The 20,887-nt window shown below is 42.1% G+C and overlaps 1 protein-coding gene across 2 annotated transcripts in view; it reads left to right on the top strand.

The window, feature by feature from the left end:
- GPR89B (G protein-coupled receptor 89B) overlaps positions 1 to 20,524 on the top strand; it is a 171,118-nt gene extending 150,594 nt beyond the window's left edge. Inside the window, exons 14-15 of one of the 2 annotated variants that reach the window (XR_003942217.1) lie at positions 3,427 to 5,935; positions 20,462 to 20,524. Coding sequence is in view for 1 of the 2 variants with exons in the window: in XM_030203795.1 (XP_030059655.1) it covers positions 3,427 to 3,633 (207 nt within the window). In the remaining variant the exon portion in view is untranslated. Of the gene's footprint in view, positions 1 to 3,426; positions 6,699 to 20,461 lie in introns of those variants that run through there. The other variant, XM_030203795.1, reaches the window with a different exon arrangement.
- Positions 20,525 to 20,887: the final 363 nt, after the last annotated feature.

The following is a 20,887-nucleotide window of genomic DNA, read 5'->3' as shown; positions in this document are numbered from 1 at the left end:
TACAGGGAGCAACATGTTTTGGTTATGAGAAGTTATTAAGCAATTCTGGGCAAAGCTATGTCAACACGGTGGGACCCTGTTAGGGATTATTATAAAGGTGCAGCCTAGCTGTATTTTTGAAGTGGGGACCCTGAAGTCAAATCTAAAGCAACAAAGGGTTTTTTCCCTTTATTTCAAGGCACATTGTTGTTTGTTAGATAAACAATTCCTCTTGTTTTGTTAAATAGAGTTATGCTGAAAGGATGATGGATGTTTTTTAACCATGGTTTGTTATGAGGGAGGGGGGAACAGTGAGTTAATTGTTATTGTTGGTCTGTTATAAAAAGTAGACAGATACACATATATAAAAACAAAGAAATAATTTATTCAGACCAAGATAAAAGCAGTACCCGACGTGGCCACGTTTTGCCCTCAGGCTGCGTCAGGGGTAAAACTAAAAATCAGGGGTGATCAACAGACCCCTTCAAAAAAAGCTGTGCTTGTTAACAGACAGACACTTTGATCCAGAGCAGTGTCTGTTAACAAACACAGCTTTTTTTTGAAGGGGTATGTTGATCACCCCTGATTTTTAGTTTTACCCCTGACGCAGCCTGAGGGCAAAACGTGGCCACGTCGGGTACTGCTTTTATCTTGGTTTGAATAAATTATTTCTTTGTTTTTATATATGTGTATCGGTCTACTTTTTATAATAGACTTTTATGTAGCAAGTAGACTGTTGCCTTTTTTGTTTTTCTTTTTATCTAAATGGTTATTGTTGGGACATACTCGTATTGAACTGTTAATCTATCAAATCTGTCAGGCAAGTTGCTTGTAAGGAACAAACACACCTTTTGCCCCTTTTGATGACCATGTAATGTTTGACAATAGAGTTTAGTTTGTCCTAAGAAAAAAGAGTGGCACCAGGGGGTGGATTTAGGCCAGGGATACAAGTTAGTTGCTTAGCACTAGGCTCATAAATCTAGGCAAGTGAATGGCAGGCCTAAAATTATAAACATAACTTTTAAGCCTCTAGAAAATTTGGCCTCTTGGGTTTGTCTAAAAATAGTACTCTTGCCAGAATTCTACGTGACTGCAGAGCACAGAATTTGTGTAGAATTCCCCAGTAGTGTAGAATTCAATATTTCTGCACAGAATCTGCACTCTTAAGGTTCCGTGTTCAAGGAAGAAAGAAAGGCTGGCTAGCCGGCCACCCCCTGAACCTCAGTAGGCCCTCCCTAGCTCACAGTGAAAGTTGGCTGAGCGCTGGCCCGACTTGTTCACTGCCGCCCTGGCTCGCTCTCGCCCAGCCTACCTGAACATGCCCTGGTAGTCTAGTGGCCTCTTTGGGGGCAGGAAGAACCCCACTCTTTCCTGCCCCACTGCCGCCACTCTCTTGTTGGTGCCATGCATCTTTCAAATGGTCGCTGAGACTTCGCGATAATCTTGTGAGTTCCCAGTACAATTAAACATGAACAAAATTTTAAAAAAAAAAGCATTGTGGTGCCCATGCTCTTTTAAACTATTGAATGATACATCTCTTAATAGCAGCTACTTCATATTTTATGAACCAGATAACATTCCAGCAGGCATTAATTGACAAAGCAGTATTATTTTTCCATTCTGATAAAACCAGTTGTAAAGCTAACCTCATACGCATTTCAAACAACTTTTTGAGCTTTATCCTTGCTCAAAAGAGGAGTCAACACTTCTGATCGCATAACTACTGTTTTATAGTTTAATTCAATCTGAATACCCAGCACAGTTGTAATCCTTTCCCAAATTGAATCTCAAAAAATGTTTTAAATTCAAAAATGCAAACAACATATGATTAAAAGTACCCGCAGCTGACTTGCAGGACCAACACTTACTATATCTATGTTCAGTCAATTTTGACATCTTATAAGAAGTCCATAATGCTGTATGGGCAACAGAGGACAAGGCTTGCAAAACTGGAGCTGACAAAGACGACCTACACACCCTATCCTTACAAGCATAGGTGGGAAAGATTTTTTTTTGTGTTCACCTTGAGCCTAAAAGACTGACCCTTTGGAGGTACAATGGGCTTGTATTATGATTTTTCCTACTAACTTGTTAGTTGTGGAGAGTTCTTGATCTCTAGTACCTCCTGTTAGACGGGGGGGGGGGGGGGGGGGGGGAAGCATCATACTATCCATTGCAGAAGTCTTCATAGGCACCTAAGCCAGCCCTACACAAAAATCCTTAAACCCTGAATCCCCACTATCTGTCTGCACAATTCAATGCCACATTTGTAGCCAACTTCTACTTTACCTCTGGAAAAATACTTAAATCATTTCCCTCCCTCCCCCCCCCCCCCCCCGAGGAAGCTGGTGAACAAACCAAATACCTTTCTCCTGCCAACTAGACCAGGTAACTACACTATCCTGTCTTCTAACATCAGAATTACTCCAAATAGTAATTAATTTGTAGCCAGACCATACTTGTGGCACACTCTGCAATATCAGAGAGCAAGGCAGTACTTTCTTAACCTGCACTGTAAGCTGACTGCACAAAGGAAACGGAGAAGCAAGTGCTTTTTTTCTGCAACCACTTAGGAAGCTCTTCCACTGGTGCATCCGTGAATCAAACCGCAGTAACAACTGTCAAATAAACATAATGATAAAACTTAAAATTAGGAAAGTTAACTCCACCCCTATTCTTAAGCATCTTCAAAGCAATTCTGGGTATCTTATTATGCCACAAAAACTGTGAAAGTTTAGTCTGTAATATTTTATAAAAGGAGCCCTGAAAATGGATTGTCACCATACTTCGAATATAATTAATCTTTGGAACAAGAATCATCTTAACTGCATCCAGCTGTCCCCACCAAGACAAATACAGTGAAGACCACTGGAGAGAAAAATATTGTCAACAAAACCTACAAGGGCTTTCCTATTAAACTCCAAAGTACTTGTACTTCCAAACCCCAAATTTTCAACTTATCTGGTACTCATAAACGTTTTTTTACTGGTAACTGAAGTTTTTTTTGTTTGTTTTACTGGCAAATAAGATTCTGAATAAAAACATTTCTTTGGATATTGTGGTAAAGATAGTGAATTTTCCACTCCTGTCTTCATGTGATTGAGTGGGGTCACAGTCCCCTTTGATATTCATAGGTGGGTTTATGGGATGGAGGCTCAATCACATGTCATTTACAGCTCATACCTATACACTAAGGACAGTGGGAACCAGAATAGACTTGTGGGCTGCAGCAGATTTACAAGCAGAACATGAAGATTTGTAGAACAGTGACAAGTCCATTTCTCCAATTTTTTATGGCAGTTCTGATTCTTCTCCAGCTGTTAGGGATATTTTCCTGATTCCTGTCTTTGAAGGCAAAAGGGCTAGAGGTAAAACATGCATTATGTGATTTCCTTTTTACTGACCTCTTCTTTTGCTTCTGATATGTTTAATGTCTTTGGTTTGCAGGGAATGTATTTTGTGTCATCAGTGCTGCTAATCCGAATGAGTATGCCACTGGAATACCGTACCATTATCACTGAAGTCCTGGGGGAGTTACAATTCAACTTCTATCACCGTTGGTTTGATGTTATTTTCCTGGTCAGCGCTCTCTCTAGCATCCTTTTCCTCTACCTGGCACACAAACAGGCTCCTGAGAAACACACAGCCCTGTAGTTGCACACAAGGGCCCTATAATCTTATTATTGTTCTCAGGCCAAGTGGTTTACAGTTGTCCAATCTGTTTTGCTAGGTTGAAGGCTGGAGCGTATGTTAAGGTAGAAATCATTTTACCAAATACTGCCTTGTATGGGAAAATGATTCTTTTATGCACTTGTACTGTATTTGGTGCATCTGACCTTTCACATGAACCTTACATCATGCTAGGAGGCTCCTTGCTTAATGTTCTACAGCCAGTAGAAGGATGACCTACTGGACAGCCGATGCTGGCTGAGAGCTTTTGTTCTGATAGTTCAGCTTGCTACACTGGAAGTTTCTCTTCAGTACAAATATGAAAGAAGAAAATAGAAATATAAGAAGGATAAATAACTGATAAATGTTATTTAGAAATATCAGTTGAGGTATCAGAGTACAGTAATCTCTTGTACAGGTGAGTTTTTAACCATTAAATCATAGTTTTAATATTTCAGATTTACTTTTTAATTATGCTCCCATGTAAGCAACTGTGGAAAGGGAAATGGGAGCAATAAAGCAATTAAAAGTTTATATAAAAATAGCCCTAGTGGGTCAGACCAATGGTCCTAACCCAGTATCCTTTCTCCAAGAGTGACCAATCCAGATCACAAGTACCTGGCAGATTCCCAAACAGTAGCAAGATTCCATGCCACCAATCCCAGGGCAAGCAGTAGTTTGTCTGGCCTATGAGTTGGCTAGACAAAGGCACCACCTAGATGCTGCTACCTGGATAAATGCCACTGACTGGGGCCATACCTGGATTATCAGTGTATTATCCAGATAATGCTGCTGAAAATAGTACCAGGGCAGTCTGCAACAATCTATATAGCGCTGGAGAAGTTGGGGGTGGGAGTTAGCCAAAGGTTGGTGTTATTCAGCATCGTTGTCTGGATAACTTAGGATAGTACAAGCTACTATAGCCCTGAGTAGCAGAAAGCTGTCCTAAGTTATATTGGAATACAAGAGCTGTATTTCACCATTATCTGGATAATTGTGGTTCTGCTCATTGTACCCAAATATTCAGTGATGGTATCTGAATCACGGCCAGCATTGAATATACGGGTATAACTTCAATGGCTGTGGCTGGTGTTCAGATGAAATATTGGAAGAACCACCAAAGGACCAGAAACACTATGAACAAAAGGACCATGGAGAAGAGTAGTGTAACCAACAGGGCTCTTCCAAGGAAAAGCAGGAGGACAACATGAATGATACAAATAAACTTTTATTCTTTCTTCAACGGACCATGAAATGTAAATATTGACCTAGCAAAGTTTGATTTGGTTCAGCCAAACAGTACTGATGTTCAGCATTGGCCAGCTCAACATAAATAAGTGTAGTTGTCCTAAAGTTATCCAGTTAATTTTAAGTGATTATATTTGTAGAGTGATGTATTGAAGAATTGATTATACTTGACTCAAAATTAAAAATAAAGATTGCAAACTGGAGCTGACCTCTTGAACTAAACAGCAAGGCAGTTCCAGCAACTGTTTATACTGGAGTCAGTGGTTATATGGTCCCCTTTTATAACCACCTAGTCCTAGGCTGTAATATGTGGGAATTCTTTCTCTGATCCTTCTACTTACCATAAGAAATGTACCCTTTGGATAAGTGGGGTAATATGGTTTCTGCATTACACCCACCCCTAGACACAGTGGACCAGCCCACCCCCAAGATATGGGGTGACAGAGAAGACAGAGTCTATGTTTCTTCGAAGGGAAAAGTCTTTATTCCTTACCAGTTTAGATAATAACAAAGCAATCAGGCAATAACAAATAGCAATTTGTTATGAGAGGGAGAGAGTGACCACTGCTGTAAAGAGTTACTCGCTGTTGATCATCTCAGCCTCTGACTAAATACAATACAACAGTGCCTTCTATACAGTGGATTGGGCATAAATTCCCTCCCAAATCATACAGCCTTGCAACTTCAGCTAATTTCTGTCTTACTGCATTGTTTACATAAAATGGAACACACTATCGGAATGTTATGGAATACAGAACACAATATCTAAATGTTTATGGAACACAGCATCTTATAACAAGTCCAAGGTTCCTTTTACAAGGATTATAGACGCTGTTTTGCTACACGAATATCTCCTGGAGCCAGGTCTTATCATTGTTTTGTCTAGTAACCTCAACACATCTTCACTTTCAGACAGTCTTAGTGTCCTTGTGATATCTAAGTCAGTCAACTCTGTCAGGGAGGAGAAGAGTGCTCCTTGCTGGATCAGCACGACCTCGAATTTACAGCTCTCAGCAGAAAGTAAAGATGCAGCTTTCAGGTATTTTAAGTTTGAGCCTTTTAGCCATGCAGTTCATGGGTCATAACTGACTTGTCAGTGGTCAGAAAAGTGCAAATCAATTCACAACCCACCCCTTTTTCAGGTAATGATCATGGCTAGCTTGAACAAAAAACATGTTAAGTGGTTATCTATTAGAAAGGCAGAGCTAAGAACGGATGGTTATTAAGAATGGATAAAGCCTGATTCTTAGGAATAGAATATACACATTAAACAGGACTTAGGTGACATAAAATAATTATCACATTCCCCTAGTACATATGCCTCTCTATATTGCTGGGGTAAAGAAGCCAGACCATCCATCCTGAAGTTCTCAGATGTTACCAGCTTCTCTCCCATCTCTCGAACTAGAAATAACCAGTTTCCACTTTTTCTGCATTGAAATTAGATTACTACCCCAACATGTGACCCCCAGTTTATATTTGTTTACTTTTATTTGATATACCGCCTTTACAATAATAGGTCAAGAAGTTAATAAAAGTAAAAGCAAAGAATGCAATAAAAGGAGGAAAGGAAATACATTACTATAACTGGAAAGAAGAGTTCATATGGGCTAACAAGACAATTAGAAAAGAGTCTTTTTCTCTCTGACTTTATTCACTTCCCCTCTGGAAGCAAGAGAGGAACACTGCAGAGCCATCTTCAGAAATTTCAGAGAAATAAAGCATACTGACAGAAGGAGAACATCAGGACCCAGAACCTGTCACACTTGCCATTCACAGTAAGTTCACACTGATCGATTATAAGTAACTAGCTGTTAAAATGGGCGAGATTTGTGTTTTGCAAAATGTAATAATTCTCACCTCCATCCACCCATGTCCAGCAAACCTCCTCTCTCCCCTGCCCTCTCCCGATCCATGTCCAGCAACCCTGCTCTCTCCCCTGCCCTCCCCCCCATGTCCAGCAGCCCTCCTGTATCCCCTGGCCTCCCCCGGTCAACCAACCATTTTCTCTTCCCTGCCCTCCCCCCCATGTCCAGCAACCCTGCTCTCTCCCCTGCCCAGCACCCTCCTCACTCCTCCCATGTCCAGCTACCCTCCTTGCCGCTGCTCCCACCCCCCTCCGGGCCCCCTGCACTGACATGAGAGCGCCTCTCACCTCTGCATTTGCGGGTGAGTCAGTCACTTGTCATTTATATAGTTAGATGATTCAGGGTTTCAAGCAATATTTATCTTCATATATATTCTCCTTGCATTGGAGTGCTGTAATAAATGTCTAGCTTGTAACTGTCTGTAAATACACTGTTCTGCATCTACAAAATAGAATGTAGTCCTTCCTTAATTTTCTAAGTGTATTCTCAAATATTTTGCAGTGAAGGTTAGTAGTTTTTCCCAATACACATATACACTAAGTCCCTCTCACATAAACCAAAATCTTTAATCATCATCAACTTTATTTGGTTTACTGCAAAGTCATGGATACATCAAAGCAGTTCACAATTTCATAAAAAAAATGGGGGTTGGGAGACTACCACAACAGAAACAGTACGTAGTGAAGGAGTAGTAACAGTAATATACCAATTCTAGCCTGATATAGTTTTATTATGCTATCTATTTAAAATTTTCTGTTCTGCCTATGACAATTACAAATCAACATACACAATAAAAATAAATGTTCAAGAACAGTTACAAACTTACCTCTCCTAAGACAGCCAGAAGTATCAATTCCATGCATGTATAGATTGAGGGGCCATAATAAAAATTAACTTTAAAAGACAAAACGAGAAGACCAAGACAAATACAAATATGGTCAAAGAGAGGGCTTGCTGCTAAGGGGCTGAAGGAAAAAAGAAAATTATTCTTCAATAATTAGGCAGAAGGGAAGGCCTTATCAAAGTAATAAGTCTTGAACGCAGATTTAAATTTAAGAACAAAAGTTTCACAGCAGATATAAAAGGGGGTGGGGGGGGGGAGACATTCTAGAGGGACAGATCAACAACCTGAAAGTTAGACTGTCTGATAAAGAGTCCAGCCTCATCTGTAGCTTACTGGGAGCAACTAGTAGATGCTGTTGGGAGGAATGAAGGCTACAAAATGAAGTATAAGGGATAAGACAGTTGTAAAGAAATGTCAGAAAGCCAGTGTAGAAAGCTTGATGGGCAAGTAAAACGATTGGCAGGGTATGTGGTATAAGATATGAAGCTAATGTTCTTTAAACAGGAGGGGAGTGACTCACATTGCTTTGCTTTGAAGTGAAGCTTAGTAGAGGCATTTTGAATGAGCTGAAGTTTGCATATTTGTGTTTACAGCAGGCCAAGGAAAAGTGTGTTTCAATAGTCCAAACAAGGTATTACCAAGGAGTGCATAAGTACATAAGTATAGCCATACCAGGAAAGACCAAAGATCCATCAAGCCCAGTATCCCATTTCCAACAGTGGCCAATCCAGGTCCCAAATACATGGCAAGATCCCAAAAACTACAAAACATTATATACTGCTTATCCCAGAAATAGTGGATTTTCCCCAAGTCCATTTAATAATGGTCTATGGACTTTTCCTTTAGGAAGCTGTCCAAACCTTTATTAAACTCCGCTAAGCTAACTGCCTTTACCACATTCTCTGGCAACAAATTCCAAAGTTTAATTATATGTTGAGTGAAGAAAAATATTCTCTGATTCGTTTTAAATTTACTACATTGTAGCTTCATCGCATGCCCCCTAGTCCTAGTATTTTTGGAAAGCGTAAACAGACACTTCACATCTACCCGTTCAACTCCACTCATTATTTTATAGACCTCTATCATATCTCCCCTCAGCCATCTTTTCTCCAAGCTGAAAGAGCCCTAGCTGCTTTAGCCTTTCCTCATAGGGAAGTCATCCCATCCCCGTTATCATTTTCGTTGCCCTTCTCTGTACCTTTTCTAATTCCACTATATCTTTTTTGAGATTCGGCAACCAGAATTGAACACAATATTCGAGGTGCAGTCACACCATGGAGCGATACAAAGGCATTATAATGGCCTCATTTTTGTTTTCCATTCCTTTCCTAATAACACCTAACATTCTATTTTCTTTCTTAGCCGCCGCAGCACACTGAGCGGAAGGTTTCAACATATCAACGACAACACCTAGATCCCTTTCTTGGTCTGTGACTCCTAATGTGGAACCTTGCATGATGTAGCTATAATTCGGATTCCTCTTTCCCACATGCATCACTTTGCACTTGCTCACATTAAACGTCGTCTGCCATTTAGACGCCCAGTCTCCCAGTCTTGTAAGGTCCTCTTGTAAGTTTTCACAATCCTCCCGCGATTTAACGACTTTGAATAACTTTGTGTCATTAGCAAATTTAATTACCTCACTAGTTACTCCCATCTCTAGGTCATTTATAGATATGTTAAAAAGCAGCGGTCCCAGCACAGACCCCTGGGGAACCCCACTAACTACCCTTCTCCATTGAGAATACTCCCTGTTTTCTATCTTTTAACCAGTTTTTAATCCACAATAGAACACTACCTCCTATCCCATGACTCCAATTTCCTCTGGAGTCTTTCATGAGGTACTTTGCCAAACGTCTTCTGAAAATCCAGATGCACAATATAAACCGGCTCACCTTTATCCACGTTTGTTCACCCCTTCAAAGAAATGTAGTTGATTGGTGAGGCAAGATTTCCCTTCACTAAATCCATGTTGACTTTGTCTCATTAATCCATGCTTTTGAATATGCTCAGTAATTTTGTTCTTTATAATAGGCCCTACCATTTTGCCCAGCACTGACGTCAGACTCACCGGTCTATAATTTCCCAGATCTCCTCTGGAACCTTTTTAAAAAATCGGCGTTATATTGGCCACCCTCCAATCTTCCGGTACCACGCTCGATTGTAAGGATAAATTACATATTACTAACAATAGCTCCGCAAGTTCATTTTTCAGTTCTATCAGTACTCTAGGATGAATACCATGTGGTCCAGGAGATTTGCTACTCTTCAGTTTGTAGAACTGCCCCATTACATCCTCCAGGTTTACAGAGAATTCATTCAGTTTCTCCGACTCGTCAGCTTCAAATACCATTTCTGGCAACAGTTTCCCACCCAAATCTTCCTCGGTAAAGACCAAAGCAAAGAATTCATTTAATCTCTCTGCTACGGCTTTGTCTTTCCTGATCGCCCCCTTTACCCCTCGGTCATCTAGCGGTCCAACAGATTCTTGATCACTGTTATCCAGCACCATTACCTCCCGCACCAGATCATGTGCTCCACTAAGGACTAGGTCTAGACTGTTTCCTTCTCTCATCGGCTCCTGTACCAACTGCTCCATAAAGCAGTCCTTGATTTCATCAAGGAATTTTACCTCGCTAGCGAGCCCTGATGTTACATTTACCCGGTCAATATCGGGGTAATTGAAATCAACCATTATTGTGTTGACCAGTTTGTTTGCGTCCCTAATTTCCTTTAACATTTCTGCATCCGTCTGTTCATCCTGGCCAGGCGGATGGTAGTACACTCCTATCACTATCCTTTTCCCCTTTACACATGGAATTTCAATCCACAGTGATTCTGTTTGTGCTTGTTCGTGTGGCCTCCAGAGTAGAGAGCTGCACGGCTTCCGTCCCCGCGGGAATCTCGCGGAACCCGCGGGATTCCCGTGGGGATGGAGGCAGTTCCTGCGGGGTTCCTGTGGGGATGGAAGCTGTTCTGTGGGGTTCCCGCGGGGATGGAGGCAGTTCCTGCGGGGTTCCCGCGGGGATGGAACCAGTTCTGTGGGCTTCCCGTGGAATTGTACGCTCCACCTGCACCAGCCTCTCATCTACCGAATACCAATTTATTTGAGTGCTGTCTCCTCCTCCTCTTCTTCCTTGCTTTAACAGCATAAATGTGGAAAGTCTTCCATTAAGGAGGTGGTAGAGTCACAAATGATGACGGAATTAAAAAGGCATGCTAACCTTAAATGGCTGCATGTGTGTGGATATGTCAAGTGACACTTAGATGGCGACTCTGGCTGTGATGAACTAGAGCTGATACCTGGCAGACTTGAATGGGCTGTGTCTCATACATGGCAATCTGGTGTAGGATGGGCTGGAAAGGGCTTAGACAGCAACTTCAGAGGCTGGAACATGAGGACAGTGCTGGACAGACTTTTATGGTCTGTGTCCCACAAATGAGAACATGAATAGGCTGGAGTGGGATTCGATGGCAACTCCAGCAGTTGGAACATAAGGATGGGGCCAGATAGACTTCTGTGGTCTCTGTTCCAGAAACACGAAAGAAAGACCATAATCAAGTATATAATATCACACTCGTTGATTTAATGATGACTTGATCATGAGTGTGAATATTGGCAGAATGGATGGACCGTTCAGGTCTATTTGCTGTCACTTACTATGTTACTATTAATCCTCTTTGCTCCCAGGCTGGTGCACAGACCTCAGCTCTGACACAGGCACGAGAATCAGATGTCACCTGACCTACTGGCGTGTGCATGTGGTGACCTCTCAGCACACACTGCCAGTGAATCAGAGACAAATTTTAGATGTGCGCACCAGAGTGTTCCAAGTTCCAACTTCCGTTCCTTCCTTGCCTACAGTGCTGTGGCTCAAATCCAGAGAGAGACTGAGGGAGCTGACTGGAACTTTCTTTTATGTACTATTAAATTCTTACGGGGATGGGTTAAATTCTTAAGGGGATGGGTTAAATTCTTGCGGGGACGGGTGGGGACGGGTTGGGATGGTTTAAATTTTTGCGGGGATGGGTAAGATTCCAGTGGGGATGGGTGGGGATGGGTAAGATTTCTGTCCCCGTGCAACTCTCTACTCCAGAGTCTCTAATTACGGTCCACACTACTTACACAATCCAATTCCTCCCAATCGTTATCTTAAGAGCTGGACAGCGGATAAAACTTATTTAGACTGAAATAAAGAAAAAAAGGACCAGAGAAGCGCTTCTCGGGGTTAACACTGGTTTATTTAATTATCCAGAGATTAGGATAAAAAAATTAAGAATATAGTCATAGGAATAGTCTAGGATATGGTAGAAATAAGAACATATTACAGAAATAGAAATTACAAATGGAAAGTTGGCCAGGGCAGACTCCCAGTTCTCTGGCATGAGACAGGAGCACTGCACACTGACCTGCCTCCTGTCTGGCAGAGAGATATTATATAGGATTTATTTTCCCTTTCAATACCAGAGGAGCACAGGAAGGGGGAAGGGTTTCTTCTTACCCCCCTTAATTAGCATCCCATATTCAGGCAGGATCTCCTGACAATAAAGAAATATATAGCATCTGTTTCTATTTCCTTGTGAGGATGCATTTGGTCTGCTGTCCAAGTGTCTTGGACATACCTTTAATTAGTATGTTCTCCTATTCTGAAAGTGGAGAAAAAGGTTAATTATTGTTTCCTTATAGAGTTGTTATAGAGGTGTTATGTTTCTCTTGTCAATAGAACCTATTGCTTTTGACTCCAGGGACCAGGGAGATAGTGTTTGAATTGTTCTAGGCAGAGAAGGAAATAAGGTGTTACCTGATTGTGGTTGTAAAAGGGTCATTCTGTCCTGGATATATTAGCCTTACTTCATGGGAAAGAATTTTGTTTCGCATGGGAAAGAATTCTGTCTCTTGGCCATATTCAAAGGGAGAGATTCTCCCCCTTCTGCAATAATGTTTTCTTATCCAGTCCTTATTACAGGATTTCTATCTCTCTCTCCTCTGTCAACCCTGTCCCCTACACCTGGAACTTCCTTTGATCTGCATCCTAAAAGTCTCTCAAAGGCTAATACACACATTCATGTGAACAGCAAATGGACAACAAATGGCAGGAGCTCATTGTCTTTCACTTGCTTGGTCAGAGGAAGGTGGGGGGAAGAGGTGGGGGTACTTGCTTCACCGGGCCTGCTTAATAACATTGTAATTTACAGAAAAAAGAGAAATTTCCACTTCTCATCGTCTGTACATTACTTCTTAGATATTAGATACTTAGCAGCACTGAAACTGCTTGGTTCAGGCCTTCATAAGTACAATGTACACCTCCACCAACAATTCCAAGAAGTATTTTGTTTCCTGCAGAATTTTTAATTATTTGATTCAAGGCTCTCGTTAATATTTATTTATTTATTGCATTTGTATCCCACATTTTCCCATCTATTTGCGGGGCTCAGTCAATGCTACCCCTCCACCAATTCGATCCACCCTATCACTACGATATAATTTGTACCCCGGTATGACAGTGCCCACTGGTTATCCTCCTTCCACCAGGTCTCTGAGATGCCTATTATATCTAATTTTTCATTTAGTGCAATATATTCTAACTCTCCCATCTTATTTCTTAGGCTCCTGACATTCGCATATAGACATTTCAAACTATGTTTGTTGTTCCTATTTACCTCATGCTCGGTGTAGTATGAGTCACAAAGAATTCCTGTCAAAGAATGAATTGCATGTAATTAGCAATATGAATTCTTCACTATGGTAGATAATGTGTTGAGTAAAGGAAAGCTTGCTTTGGAAACTTACCCCCAAGATTTTCAAATAATTAGTCAAAGGTCTAGCTGTACCGTGTATGAAGGATGAAATTTGTGAAGGAAAGCATCTTTGAAGTATTTAATTTCCAACAATTTTTATTAGCAATCATTGCAGAAAGACTCAAGAATTGCAAATTACCTTATATATCTTTCTATTCATTGCACAAAGAGTTGGTTATACTCAATCTAGAAGTTGATTACTTTATTTTACAATAGATACTAAATTGCCCTCCTCCCCCTGCATCGTAAAACTGCAAGTTAAACATACTATTATTTTAAGTAATCATCCAAATAATCATATCACTAATTAGTACACTAGAGATGTACTTACTGTCAAACTAACCTAAACCCCTGACAAACCTCTTTCCATATTACCCCCTACCCGCATAAACTACTCCCTCCCTAAATCACACTTCTACTGTCAGTATGAAACATCCAAATAAGGATAGCAACAGGGGAATTAGACTCATATCCTTGCATCACTAAAAAGTAAAGCTATAAACAGTGCTATACCAACCCCTTCCCATAACCCAGAGTCTAAATTCCCTGCCTTCTACCCTCCATCCCCCAATAGAGAACAGAGCGGATTAAACACAATAATCACCTTTGACTTAACACTAAATTCCTTGCTCTAGGACAGTGTTTTTCAAGTCAGTCCTGGAGGTACCCCCTTGCCAGTCAGATTTTCAGGATATCCATGATGATATGCATGAAACTGATTTGCATATACTGTCCATTATATGCAAATCTCTTTCATACATATTCATTATGGATATCCTGAAAACCTGACTAAAAAGGAGGTACTCCAGGACTGTCTTGGGACATACTGCTCTAGGAAAGAGAGAATCAGTAAAAGAATCCAGATAGCAAGAAAATGTTTCTAGCAGCAAGGCTTATAATGGGAAAGCAATTTGTTTCTCCATTCCCAATAGTGAGGAGGATCCCTTGATACAAAATTTGTAAAATACAATTACACCCAACAAGAAGCACTTAACACACAAAATGTTTCTCCCCCCACCTTGTATGCAGGGGCGTAGCTACGGGTGGGCCTGGATGGGCCCAGGCCCGCCCAGTTTGGGCTCAGGCCCATCCAGAGAAGACTCCCAACACCTCCGTCACTGACGTGTCTCCTCACTCCCTCTCCCATCCCCACCATAGCGCTTCCCTTTAACGCTATTGGCGCTGCCTCCTCACCTCACAGTCTTCATTTTCCACCCCCACAGCAGCGCTTGCAATTTGCTATCGTCGGCGCACTGCCTGACACAGCTGACGCAGCGTGACATCCTACTCCGGGACCTTCCCTCTGCTGCGTGCGTTCCGTCCTGCGTAAACAGGAAGTTGAATTAGCGCAGCAGAGGGAAGGCCCCGGAGCAGGACATCGTGCCACGTCTCTCAGCTGTGTCAGGCAGCGCCGACGATAGCAAATTGCAAGCGCTGCAGCGGGGGTAGGACACGGAGACTGTGAGGTGAGGAGGCACTGGACTTGCAAGAGGGAGGTTGCAGGGAAGGGGAGATGGAGAGGTGCTGGATTTGCAGGGGGGAAGGGGAGAGGAACTGCATATGTGGGTGGGCGGGCGGGGGGTTGGAGGGAAAGGTGAGGTGCTGGACATGTAGAAGGGGGACTGGGATAGGTGCTGGATATGTAGGAGATTGGGGATGGCTGAAGGGAAAGGAGAGAGATGTGGACCATGTGGGGAGTAAGGTAGAGGTCCAGCATGGAGTGGGGTAGGGACAGAGCATGGGTGCCCACCCATCCAACCTGCTGGCCCACCCAAAAATTGCTTTCTGGCTACGCCACTGCTTGTTTGGCAAAGGCACCCATCATGTCTAATAAATGAGTCTTGGGATACATCCTAAGGGGTTGCACTATAATATGTGCCAGAAATGTTATGTTCATGCGGAAAGTCTGAACTAAGGGGCATTCCCAAAAAGAATGAAAGAAATTATGATCTTGATTACACTTAACACACAAATCTGTAATTTCCCAGCTCAATACATTTGTGATAGTGTAAAACAGGCCCTGAGGCATATTTTCAATGCACTCAGACTTCGTAAGTCTAAGTGCTTTGAAAATACAGCTCTACGTGTATTAGCTATATTGATATTATCTATAGTCCGCTCCTGAAATCAAACCAGGGAGCCCTTTGATACTACCCTCCACATCCCAAGTCTCCAACGAGAACCCCAAATCTTGTTCTCTTCTTCCCTTCAGCATTGCATAATTCCTAGATCCCCGTAATCTTTGTAACAGTGCATGGGGTTTTTTTTTAATACTATTGGGATCCTAGGAGACAATATGTTTGTTCTAACAGTATCTCCCCAACCTGGGGTAATATGATCTTGAAGGTTCAAAAAGGATATCAAGGATTATTCTACGTCTAATAGATGAGCTAACAGAGTTATCCCACTGTTCTCCCAATAAAGAAAAAGCCCATTCTCCCTCCTCAGCATATCTTCCAAAAAATGGAGTTGATTTGATACCTCAGGGTCTTGGCCCTAAAGCTTCAACAAGACCCTCCACAGCTCTCATAATGGACCCAAGATAAAGCTATGGCACAGAGAGGACGAGATAACTCTACATGGGGCATGTAATAAATACCACATATTCTGGGAGGCCAGCATGCTCATTCATATTCAAAACAAGTATATACTGATCCTGTCTTCAACCAATCATGTAAAGGCCATAACAAGCATGCCTGGTTATAAACTTTGAGAGCTGGGAGCCTCATTCTACCATATCTCCAAGTACCATAGAGAAGCTGTGTACGTATTTTGGCTTCTTATAAGCTTATGAAATTGCACCAAGTCTTTTTTTAAGCAGATGAAGAGGTAGAACCTGCAGAATGTACAACCATGTGTCATTTGAAGTAAATTGATCCTACCTAACACAGAAAGCAGAAGCGATTGCCAACTTGACAACCAATGACATGTGAGTGTTAACATTCTCAAGACATTTAAGGAGTACATGGCAGTCACCAAGGTCGAAAGCAAGACCCCCAGATAACTAAAGGAACCCATGATCCACTGCAATGGAAAGGATTTTCCCCATAAGACCAAATCCTCCAAGGCAAGAGCCTCAGACTTACAACAATTTAATTTATAACCCGAGAATTTGCCATATTCTGTGAAACTCCATTAAAGTCTGCAGCTATTGGACTGGCTTAGTAAGGTGCACCAAGGTCGTCATAAGCAAAAGCTTCAAGCTTAAAGTCATGGCCCCTTAAGTGTACTCCCAAAATCTCAGGATTTGCATAAATTTCCCATATCAAAGTATCAAGAGAGAGTACGAGGAGAAGGGGTGAAAGGGGGCAGCCGTGCCAGGTACCTCTACATATAGAAACTTCAGCTGAAAATGTGCCCATTAACCAGCATCTGAGTTTTAGGACTTAGAATACTACACCTGAATCATATCCAGAAATCTGCCTTTAGTACCATATTTCTGCAAAACCTTATCCATAAAATCCCAGATAACATGATTAAAGGCCTTCTCTGCATTGAAGCTAATCCGCAGAGAAGGCTTCCAGTCTCTCCTGACTGCCTCCAAGGAAGCCAAAATAGTTTGCACATTTTTTTTACTGCATAATGGGCCCTTACAAAACCAACCTGAGTAGGATGGATAACTTCAGGAAGAATCCACACCAAAGAGTTAGCTTGAACTTTGGCTAGCAACTTTGCTTCAAAATTAAATAAAGAAATGGGCCTATACCAGGTAGTGAAGGATCCTTTTCTGGTTTTAAAAGCACTATAATTTGGGCCAGGTTTAAAGAAGGAGAAAGTGCTTTTGAATCTATGATATAATTGAACATAGCTGTCAATATCTGAGCAATCTCCTGCTGAAGAAGTTTGTAGAACTCAGCCCGATATCCGTCTGATCTGGGAACCTTACCAAGTGGACTCTGTTTAATTGCCCACCCCAACTCTTCAACTGTTAAGAGGGGGTATTAAGAAATTGTTGGGTTTCTGGGCATTTAATTTTTCATAATTTTGGAATACCTCACAAATCCCCTTATCTGAGCTAGTTTCAGCACCTGATAGTTTTCAATTGCACCATTTTTCTGGGTCACCCCCCCCCCCCCCCCACACACACACACACATTTTTTAGTAAGCGGGCCATTAATCTCCTACATTTGGTACCTTAAGTGTAAAAATGATAGCGCTAATACATCTGAGATTTTGGGGATCTCTGATGCAACAGTTCATTCAAGGCCGTCTGCCGCGCCAGCAAGTGTGGCTTATTAATTGCTCTAGAAATGCTCCCATAAAGGCACCTAGCTGCTACAACTTTTCTTTCTAACCTTGATATGGTTCTGTCCCAAGACTTTTTTCTTGTAGCTAGAATAGCTGATTATACTGCCTTGTAAAACGGCCTTCGCTGCCTCCCAAAACAGCTGGGGGTCTTCTCTATGTTCTCTATTATGAGTAGTATAGTCTGCCCACTGCAAAAGTAGGTACTCTTTGAAAGTGGTGTATTATAAGTGTATAATTCTAACGGAAATTTCCAACTAAGGGCACCCAACTCCCTCCCATCAAAGTCCTACTCCACCCACTGCAAGGTGTGATCAGAGACCTCATAAGGTCTTATAGCCCTTCCTGAATAAATGTGATCAGGTATTAAGAAATTAAAATATAGTCAATATGAGCCTGAGAGGAATAGGCCCTCGACTGGTGGGTAAAATGTCGCTCCTGGGGGTGGAGTACTCTCCAGATGTCTAAAAGATTGAGTGTGTTAGCTAATTGTGGCAATCCCCTAGCATAATGTGTAATATCCCTACAGGTGCCATGAGAGGCATCTATAGTAGGGTCCCAAGGCACTTTAAAGTCTCCTCCAACTCTAATTGGGACCTTTGCAAAAGGTAGTAAATTAGTCAGAGATTGATAAAAGATTTTCAGGCTCATTTTCAAAAGAGGACGCCCATCTTTCTACACAAATCGGAAGATGGGCGTCCCCAACTGCTTTCCGTCGTGGGGATGACCAAAGTTCATGAGGGCGTGTTGGAGGCATAGTGAAGGCGGGACTTGGGCGTGCCTAGCACATGGGCGTCCTTGACCCATAATGGAAAAAAAAAGGCATCCCTGAGGAGCACTTGGATGACTTTACCTGGTCCTGTTTTTCTTATGACCAAGCCACAAAAAGGTGCCCGGACTGACCAGATGACCACCGGAGAGAATTGGGGATCACCTCCCCTTACTCCCCCAGTGGTCACTAACCCCCTCCCACCCTCAGAAAACATCTTTAAAAATATTTTGTGCCAGCCTCAAATGTCATACTCAGGTCCATCGCAGCAGTATGCAGGTCCCTGGAGTTTTAGTGGGTGCAATGCACTTCAGGCAGGCAGACCCAGGCCCATCTCCCCCCCCCCCCCCCACCTGTTATACTTGTGGTGGTAAATGTGAGCTCTCCAAAACTTACCAGAAACCCACTGTACCCACATCTAGGTGCCCCCCTTCACCCGTAGGGCTATGGTAGTGGTTAAGGGAGTTATGTACCTGGGAGCAATTAATGAAGTCCATTGCAGTGCCCCCTAGGGTGCCCGGTTGGTGTCCTGGCATGTCAGGGGGACCAGTGCACTATGAATGTTGGCTCCTCCCACGACCAAAGGGCTTGCATCTGGTCATTTCTGAGATGGGCGTCCTCAGTTTCCATTATCACCGAAAATCAGAAACGACCAAGTCTAAGGATGACCATCTCTAAGGACGACATAAATGTCAAGATTTGGGCGTCCCCGACCGTATTATCAAAACGAAAGATGGACATCCATCTTGTTTTGATAATACAGGTTTCCCCACCCCTCCACCGGGATGTTTTGCGAGGACATCCTCAGCAAAACTTGGGTGTCTCTTTCGATTATGCCCCTCTTTGTCATACACATTTGGTACGTAGATATTACACAAAACAAAACGCGTATTGATACTCACTGATGCTATTAGGAATCTATCCATATGATCCTTAATAATTTTATGATGCAAAACATCCAAACTTTTCTTAAAAAGAATAACTCCAACTTTCATTTGCACTGCTGAGGCTTCGATTATATGGCCTACCCACCACCTTTTAAGTTTCTCACGTTCTAAAGAATCTACATGAGTCTCTTGCAGAAATGCTATGGATGCTTGGTGTCTCCTCAAGGCCTGTAGGATCTTAGACCATTTGATTGGGGAAGAGATCCCCCCCCCCCCCCCCCCAACATTCCAAGAAATGAGCCTGCCCATTATCCAATCCCTTCAGGATACCAGGTTATAAACCGAAAGCATAAGTGAAACTGAGACCCAGAGGACCCTCCCAGCCTGTAGCCCCCCTTGTTCCCTCATTCCCCCTCCCATCTCTACACCAACAGTGCCATCATTGACCCAAATTTCTCCACAAATGTGTCTGTAAACCATCCTGTAAGCTTCCCTCCCCTTTCCATTCCCCGCTGTACACCATTCTCCCCCACCAGTTACTTCTCATATCTTCCCTTAAAACCACCCAACCTCTACTACCCTGTCCCAGACCTTCCATGTGAGATATCCCCTATCCACCCCCCTTCAAAGAACCCAAAAATATAAAACTGTTCTCATTTATTATTGTAAAAAGATAAGCAAACAGAGAAATATATGCAGAACTAGAAAAGCTCCTTTAATCTCATGTGGACAATAGCCCAGATGTTCCTGCTTCAATAGACAGCAAAGAAACAAATCACCTGTGGGTCTCAACTTAATGTCAGCATCAATGATAATAAAAGAATTGGGCATCCACATTAAAACAAGGTTAGAATCAAAAAAATAAGCTAAAGATATTAAAAGCAACTTCCACAAGATACAGTTAACACACGTTATCCTCTCACAGTGTTGTCTCTTGAGCTGGCAGGGTCTTCATAAAAATCTGTGCGGTCTCCACTTTCTCAAACAAACGCATTTGTCCTTCATAAACAAGTCTTTAACGTGCCGGGTAAAGTAAAGCACGTTGAGTCTTTCGTGCATGTAGCTCTGAGCACGGGGCAAAGGTCCTGCACTGTGCTCCCACCATAACTGAATAATCCTAAAAACACAATATTTTCTTGTTATTGTATTCCAGGTCCCTACTGCCCTGCGCAGCGCCTGAAGGGTTTAATTTTAATTCATTAGCAGAAAGCCAGTCTTTAGGGTGGAAGCAACGACAGAGATAAATGAAGAGGAATTATGGTCAACTGGATGGAGAAATTGGATATTGTCTGCATGTATAAAGAATATGAAGCCTAGGCACTAAATCAACAATGCTAATGTTTATGTGTATTGAAATTTGATATACCGCTTTTCAAAACATGAATCAAAACTGTTTACAAAGGATAAAAATAATGGGTTGAGATAAATGTTAAATAAAATGGGGCCTACAACAGATTCCTGGGGAACCCTGCTATGGAGAGGAAAGAAAGTAGAAATAGTGTCCTGCCCGTGTACCTTGAAACATCTGTCTTTAAGATGAGACTTAAATGAGTCAAAAGCTGCCCTAGATCCAGGAGCT

This window comes from Microcaecilia unicolor, chromosome 5 (genome assembly GCF_901765095.1).
Source record: "Microcaecilia unicolor chromosome 5, aMicUni1.1, whole genome shotgun sequence".
Lineage (NCBI taxonomy): Eukaryota > Metazoa > Chordata > Amphibia > Gymnophiona > Siphonopidae > Microcaecilia > Microcaecilia unicolor.
This window is presented reverse-complemented; position numbering and strand designations above follow the sequence as displayed.